The following is an 8,737-nucleotide window of genomic DNA, read 5'->3' on the forward strand; positions in this document are numbered from 1 at the left end:
AGCGAGAACCTTCAGAGCACAGCCTTTCAAGAAAGCTGGGGTCGTTAACGGTAGGTGAGAGGAGTCCACTGGGATGTCACACATTACTGGACAAGCTTAAGAGAACAGAGGGAGCAAAAGTGAGGGTGCATGGGATGAGCCAGGGCACGGAGTCAGACAGAAAACTGTTCTGCTCCTTTAAAGCAGCTAGGCTAAGAATAAAGAAAGGGTGAAAGCCGGACGCAGGCCCTGGGAGAGAGCTGAGCTTGTTTACAGGCTAAGGGGAAAGAGCTCATAGGAAGGAAGCTGTTGAAGTTATGGAAAAGAGAGCATGATTAACGGAGCAACTTGCCCCAGGAGGTGGAGAACAAACAAAATATAGAAGGAAGACAAATCTGGAAGTTTCTTCAAAACGAATTCAAAGATTTGGTAAAAGTAGAATTTATGCCACCAAGATTTATAGCTGTGATGACTGAGATCCCAAAATATCACTTTGTGAGTCTCATGTAAGTGCTCTAAAATTGCCTTCAGGTAAATTTCCCAAATGACCCTCTTAAGAGTTCCATCAGATTGACAGGGGTGTGTTTAATTTCTTCAAATTCAGATGAGGACCCAAAGGTTTGGTAAGGCTTGTTATTGTTCAGTCACTAAGTGGTGTCTGACTCTGTGAACCCCATGGACTGCAGCATGGCAGGTTTCCCTGGAGTTTGCTCAAACTCATGTCCATTGATTCGGTGATGTCACCAAACCACCAAAAGGAGTCTAAAGGTTGCCGAACTAAATAGCAGAGATGGATCAGAATCCAGGTGTCCTCCCAGTGACGGCAAGACCATGGCTTACTTTACTTACTAAAGTATGTAGACTACAACAGGGCTGTGATGCTTAGGTTGCAAGCAACAGTGTCATCTTTAAACTGAACTTATAATTCTGATTGAATAGACACCCAGAAAGAAAAAGGAAAGAAAACCAACTGTGAGATTGTCTTTCCTCCTTCCCAGAGGTACATTTAGAAAAAAAAAAAAACTTTTAAAGCACACAAACATTTTCGAGTTTGAAAATTATACCAGAAAGCTATAGAGACAACATTCATTAATTTATTGATGCTAACTTTTTAACAGTGTTAATGTTACTTCTCTGTAGAAGATAACAAGTAGGTAAAGAAAATCTTGTGTTATCATATGTCCCTGATACACTGTTCCTTAGGAAAAACACTCAGTATAAGATGGAACCATCCTGATTTCTGTTGAAGAGTTTAGTTTTAAACATACCAAGAAAACAAAGTAAAAACACTAAAGCCACCAATGCAGTCACAACTTCAAAGAAAAATTTTCCACTGGATAGACTACTTCTCACACAAATGCCAAGAATAGATACTCTTTGTGTGTAATAGCTCTTCAGCATTAAATAAAATTTAGAAAAAGCCACTTGAAATTTACATGAAAAGAAATTTAGAGGAAAACTGAATTGTCAATATATTCCTAGCAATTCCACTGTCTTATATAAACTTGTTCAACTTGCCAAAATGTACATAGTAGGTCAATTAATAATTAATAACTTTAGTCTTTTTTCCTACTATTACTATATCTCTCATATATAAATCTAAACTTTTCAATGTTGTAATCTCAGAACACAAAACATCAGTCAAAAAGTGACTGATCCAATTTTAAATATTTTTTAAATTGCCATGTAAGACTACGAAATGATATATGAATTCTCCTTCAAGTAGGAACAAACTATTTGATTAAAAAAAAGAAAAAAAATAGATTAACATAACTTTAATCTCTAAGTCTCCTCCTCTCAAAACGAAACTTCCTCTTGATGTTTTTACTTAACATATGGCATTATGCACACTTCTAGAATGATCAATGTGATGAGTCTTTGGCCTTCGGGGATATGATAAAAGTGTAAAGAGCAGGAAGTAAAAGAAAGAAAAAAAAGACTATATAGTCACCCAGAAATACATTTTAATAGTGTGGCCTTTGTATAGTAGAATGATTCATCTAACTTGCCATAAGGAGGATTTGGGTCTTGATTAATTTTTTCCGAAATGATTGTAAATTCACAATGTCTTATCTATAAATTTTCAATAAGCAGGCTTATAAGTGAAAGGAATGACTAGAATAGCAAGTTATTAGCAAAGTCACAGTGTGTGGCCTTAAAAGAGGAAGCCAGCTGATGCCACACCAAGATCAAGAGTCTAGGCAGAGACTTGACACAGTGGTTCACCAACATGAATCCATCACCTAGAAAGCTTCCCAAATCCCATCCACAACCACCAAATCAGGATATTTGGGACAAGAGGAGCCTAGAATCTGTACTGGCAACAAGCTCTTCAGGTGATTTTTTTATGCAATCAGCTCAGCACTGATCTGTGTGGATTGCTTACCAACTAACCTAAAGAGTCATGATCAAAGTCTACCCTGCATTTGTCAATATAAAAAATTGACTGTACCTATCAATCTACCAATCACATATATAGAGAGATACTCTCCAAAATAAAGCCTCATTCTAATTTTTATAAAAGTAAAGTTTATTTGAAGAGACGAAGGAAAGAATTGTAAAGAATAAAAACATAATGTTTAAGTGCCATCCGGTGTTCTTGGCTTTGTATTCTACCCAGGAATGAACAATAACCAGGGTAAGTCTGGTTACTCAACTATATTCTGTCCATTGAAACCAGATCTATTCCACTGAAAGTGGTTGACAATTATGTCCACTGTGGCCAGGATTACTGCTGCTGCTGCTAAGTCACTTCAGTCGTGTCCAACTCTGTGCAACCCCCTAGACGGCAGCCCACCAGGCTCCCCAGTCCCTGGGATTCTCCAGGCAAGAACACTGGAGTGGGCTGCCATTTCCTTCTCCAATGAAAGTGAAAAGTGAAAATGAAGTCACTGAGTCATGTCCAACTCTCAGCGACCCCATGGACTGCAGCCCACCAGGCTCCTCCATCCATGGGATTTTCTAGGCAAGAGTACTGGAGTGGGGTGCCATTGCCTTCTCCAGGCCAGGATTACAGTTGCCTCCTAATAGCTATTCTCTCTTTTATATCCTCCATAACTCTATTCAACAGAGTACATTGTCAGTGTTACCCAGCTAAGACTACATTTCCCAGCAGCCCTTGTAGCTTTGTGTGACCACATGACTTACAAGTAAGTAGAAATGATATGATGACTTAACAATCTCCACTAAAAAAGAATCACAGCCTTTATCTCCTATTCTCTATCTAGAAGCCAGGAAAGTAAATATAATGGCTGGGATTCCAGTAGCTGTCTAGGAATTTAGAACATCAAGAACTGTACCCTAGGAACATAAGAGAGCTAGAAAAAACGGAATCTCTGATGATTCTGTAGAGTTGGTAAACCAACCTTTCCCTACTAAACTAGAAGCTTATAAAATAAGAAAAAAACACTTTTTTTGTTGTTTAAACTACTACACTCTCCCATATGCAGATGGACCTAGCTTAAAACATTCACTGTAAAAGAAAAGTGTGCATATTCTACATTAGTGTGATCCAAAGTATCAATTTCAACAGTAAAAAGTTTTTGCAATTTATGAGTGAATAAGTATCTTAAACTATATATTTGCATTCTCTACTGCCTTTAAAATGATCCCATCCAAGTACTGCTGAGTATTAAGCATTGTTTCTTATTATTTGTATTTGAATGATGAGATAAATGCCAGACATAATATAATAAAAATGCAGGAGGCCATGCTATAGAAAGGGCTTCCCTGTTGGCTCAGATGGTAAAGAATCCGCCGGCAATGCAGGAGGATTGAGTTAGATCCTTGGGTTGGGAAGATCCCCTTGAGGAAGGTATGACGATTCACTCCAGTGTTCTTGCCTAGAGAATCCCCATGGACAGAGGAGCCTGGCAGGCTACAGTCCATGGGGTCACAAAGAGTTGGACACGACCAAGCGACTAAGCACATATGCTATAGAAAGAACTGTGAGCCCCTCAGTTCAGTTCAGTCTCTCAGTGGTGTCTGATTCTTTGTGACCCCATGGATGAAAGCAGTCCAGGTTTCCCTGTCCATCACCAACTCCCAGAGCTTGCTCAAACTCATGTCCATCAAGCCAGTGATGCCATCCAAACATCTCATCCTCTGTGAGCCCCTCATCTCTTAGTAATCAGAAGTCAGCTTGGGTCCATGATACTAGTATAGGGTTATAAATAAGAGGGTTGCAAATTTATGGTCCATGAGCCACACTTGACATTCAAAATATACTGTATTTGGCTTAGGTAGTACTTTCTTTAGAAGGAATGATGCTAAAGCTGAAACTCCAGTACTTTGGCCACCTCATGTGAAGAGTTGACTCACTGGAAGGAAAAGACTCTGATGCTGGGAGGGATTGGGGGCAGGAAGAGAAGGGGACGACAGAGGATGAGATGGCTGGATGGCATCACGGACTCGATGGACGTGAGTCTGAGTGAACTCCGGGAGTTGGTGATGGACAGGGAGGCCTGGCGTGCTGCGATTCATGGGGTCGCAAAGAGTCGGACACGACTGAGCGACTGAACTGAACTGAAATGAATACTTTCTGAAAACATTAGATATGAATGGCTTCAAGTGGGAATGCATCTTCAGTTCTCCACAGCCCTACCATCACCTGTTGATATACACTCTCCTGCTTCACTTGTTGATGTCACCTTCATGACCTCTGAGAAGCACTGACATTTATAGTCTGGAAATAAAACAGTATGCTTCTGTAGCTTTCCTTCTCTCCACTGCTTCTCTTTTGTTGAAATCAATGATTCATACCAAAGATTATTTTCCAAGATTAAGTATGTCCACTTCTAATAACAAGAATGTATTTAAGTATTAGATATTAGACCTTTATTAGGTATTAGACCTAGAATATAAAAATTAGTATATAAACGCACTAGTATTTTCTCCTACAAAAAACAAATGGGAAAATCTCTTCAAGCAGCTCCCCCAAAACCAACACACTTTCACACACACACAAAGTCATGAAAAGCTGATTTTTGTTATCTTAACTCATGTGTTTACTTAATTTTACTTAATAGCCCCAACTAAACTTAGTTCAACTCTCAAACTTTCTCACTTTTATCAATTTAAAAAATCAACTCAGTTTTTAAAATTTAGTGAGAAGTAGTAACAATTTTGGCCTAAGAGGCCTAAAGCTTTATTTGTTTTCTTTTATCTCATCATTCATAAGTATTTCTATAAGACATTATATATGTAATTTATGTAAAATATAAATTTTAAATTTCCGGTAAAAATAATCACAGTCAAACAGAAGAAAAATATACTTTGAAGTCCTGAAAAGAAAAAAAAAAACTTATAAGTATGTACTTACATATGATAATAAGTCTCTACATTTCAAAGAGGACATATTCGTACACAAAGTCAGCACAACATTATATGACTTAGAGCTAAAATGTGAAAAACATATTGTTTTGCATGTGTGCCTTAGAAACCTCTTTAGTTTAAAACATTTACCTTACTCTTCTCCAAACTTAAAATCACATGGAGTTTCAAAATTCTGATTCTTCTATTAAGTTTGTGACAAGCCTGAACAGGAAAAATAAAGTATTGCCAAGTATTCACACAATATAACTTAAACTAAAATATGCATAGTAAGTTCAAGTTATGTAGTTCTGAATATCCTGGATTATGGAATTCTTTTTTATATCACCTTTAATTAAGACCTTAACTATTTACTTTTGCTATTGAATTTTTATTACACATATTCTCTTAGCTTGAGTAACATAACTGAGCAATTTATTCTTTTACAATATGTATGCAAGCCATTTACCTTTTTTCTGTAAAATGTCTGGAATTCCATGTTCTATGCTATTTGGATATATTGGGGAGAGAAGGCTTTTTTTGCACCAAGCATCACATTTCTAACATTTATATAATTAGCATTAAGGTAAATTGAACTCTGCTCATTTTTCAGAAACACCTACAATGTAATTACAGCTATTTGAGAAACTCTTTTAACATATGGCCTACTCCATATACTTTAGGAAACATTCATTTATTCACATGTTCAATTATTTTCATACCTTATAAATGAAATTATTTATCTTAAAATATAGTAACAAGGAAAGTTGTGTAAAATTTTGAATGAAAGTTGTTGGTTTTTCTGGTGGGGGAGGGGAGTCGACTTCTTTTATATTCAGATATTTCTATTGCTATAGTAATTTTGTGCATTTTTCCCTCCCCTTTCCTGACTTCTACTTCTTATTCTATTATCTCCCCAGCCCTTCCAAACTACACATGCTTTTTACAACATTACAAGGAAACTTAAGAGGTTTAATCTTCTATGAATTGTCTCATTTTTTAAAATACAAAAAGTAACATGAAAGTTTCAAGATTTCAGAAAGTGCCCCCTCTATGGGACTCTGGACAGATTCTTGGGTATTCATCCCAGATTCTTATTTTCATTCTAAATGTTTTTTAGACCTCGGGGTTTCTAGATTAATTTTATGAACATTTATAGAGCAAAAATACAAAGAAACAGGTTTTAAATATATGTGTGTATATAGCCATAAAATATATGTGAAGGACAGTAACAGAAAAGTTTAATAAGTGTGCTAAATTTTAAAAGCTTGAGTTTGATGTTAAATTGTTATGAAAATCTTTAAAGCCTATTATGAAAGAGTACATGTCTGTATTTGAAACTTCAGGCCTGGAGGGTAAGGATTTAACAATGTGAAACCAATTTAAATATTTTCTTATATTTGCTAGCAGCCACACATTTTTGCTTAACCATACCATAGAAAGCAACCCTAACATATGCAAATTTCATAGGAAAAAAATTGGTAACCAGGCAAGATTTGTCTTACATTTTTAAAAAAGAGAAGAAAGGAAACTTGTGTCTAATGAATAATGCCCATGCAAATACTCTGTGATAAATAAATTATATAAGACATTCCGATTTCCTGCCTTCCCCCTCCAACAGGGAACCACCACTGTCCTGATAGTCTGGCTTCTATCAGCCTCTGCCATGGAGAAAGAAAGACTTGTCTCACAGAAAGCAAAAGTGATTGTAAGATCACAAATGAAACTAGGAGAGATGCAAAAATCTATAAAGAGAAAAGAATAAGGAGCCAAAGACAAAGAAAAATCAGTTGTGACTGGCTACAGAGGTTTTTCTAAACAAAGAATTTTATGAAGCAGCTGAAGTTCAGTACAAAAAAAGGCTCCACCCTACTCTGCTTCTGCCGCGACTTTTCCTTGCTCTAAGAACTCTAGCCCACAGAACAGACCTCCTCTAAGAGTGTCTCTAGCCCTCCGTTTTAAGCACTCTCCTTTTCTTTTAAACTTCCCACTCTCCACATTCAGGCAAAAGGACTTATCCTAGGCTTTCCCCAAAAGAATTCAGTAGTGTACTCTTCGAACGGCAGAGGTAGAGGCTCCGGATTTACAAATGTCCCCGATTGTCTTCCGAGCCGTTTCCCAGGTGCAAATCTGTCAGCCTCCTTCTCAACTTTAAACCAGAACCTCCTCTTCGTGCTCTTCCTGAGGCTTAATATTCCACCCATTTCCCAAACTGTGCAATAATCACCAGAAGGAAAGCAAACGGCAAACTTACCATCCTCGTCTTCTTCCTGGGCTTTTATTGAGACGAATTGCCCTAATAAAACAGTAAGAATGAGCAGAGGTCTTGCTTCCACCCAGTTTGCCATCATGTCTAAATATTAGACATGTGGGTCCTCCTGGGAGTTAAAAGTATATTCTAAGGTTATTGTAGCACCATGAAGTCAGCTGCGGGCTCTTCTTTCAGCACCAGCCCCAGGGCAGCCTCTGCAAACCCCCTTTTTCAGCACCAGCTCCAGCACAGTCTGCGAAAACTTTTTTCAAGCGATGCAGCTTTAAATAGGAAGAATGCTGCCTCCACTTCTTTTCCTGCCCCTTTTCAGCTTGTTCAGGCTCATAACCATCCAGTGTCTGCCAAGCAACGGTCTGATTGATGGTAAACAACCAAATCAGAACACAAGCCCCTGTGCCTTGAACTGTCCCTATTTCATTTATGTTTTAAACATAAATGTGCCTAAATCGCAGAAGCAAACGTTTGTTTCTCTTTCTTTTTCTTTTCTTTTTTTTTAAAGAAAGACTGTTAGAAGGAAAGAGTCTTATTCTTCCCTCCCTAACCCTTCCCCCAGACACACACCCCTTCACTTTTTCCCTATAAGCTGAAAAGACATCAGGAAGGAAAGACAGCCTTTCAGCCTAGTTTTTGGTATCTAGATAATTAAGCCTTAAACTATCCACGTTAAACTTTCAAAGGGTCAAATTTTAACCCTTTCTTTTTTTACTAAGAAGGACTTATTCTTGTCCCCTTGCTACATTCTGTTTCTTTCCCCAGATTCTGGAACAGGACCGTTAAATGTCCAGGTGAAGAAGTTATTTTAGACAAATGCATCATACTTGGGATTAAGATCATCTCCTTATCTCTCCATCTCTCTTATTTAGGGAAACACATCTGCATCTCCTTCTTGTCCCAGAGAGTTTTATTATGCAGAAAAGCAGTCCACTTTGTCAGAGTAGAGGGATGAGAAGGACACTGTATTTGGATGTAGAAAGCCTTGCTTCAGACATCAGCTCTGCCACTCACCTGTTTTGTAAACACTAAGCCCTTTATCTCTGTGCACTCCAATTTTCTCATTTGAGAACAGAGCTTGGCTCTGATCAGAAGATAGAGTTTAGAGACATTAAAATGAGTAATAGATTATTAACTAGGTTTCAAGCTGCAAAGAACTACCTAAAAGTAGTTACAGTGGTGTGA

At 37.7% G+C, this 8,737-nt stretch overlaps 1 protein-coding gene across 1 annotated transcript in view; it reads right to left on the reverse strand.

Annotated features, from left to right (window-relative positions):
* COL5A2 (collagen type V alpha 2 chain) overlaps nt 1-8,051 on the reverse strand; it is a 152,437-nt gene extending 144,386 nt beyond the window's left edge. Inside the window, exon 1 of the mRNA XM_040227784.1 lies at nt 7,544-8,051. Coding sequence (XP_040083718.1) covers nt 7,544-7,640 — 97 coding nt within the window. The 5' untranslated portion in view covers nt 7,641-8,051. The remainder of the gene's footprint in view (nt 1-7,543) is intronic.
* Between the last annotated feature and the right edge of the window lie 686 nt (nt 8,052-8,737).

Source organism: Oryx dammah, unplaced genomic scaffold (assembly GCF_014754425.2).
Source record: "Oryx dammah isolate SB20612 unplaced genomic scaffold, SCBI_Odam_1.1 HiC_scaffold_27, whole genome shotgun sequence".
Taxonomy (NCBI): Eukaryota; Metazoa; Chordata; class Mammalia; order Artiodactyla; family Bovidae; genus Oryx; species Oryx dammah.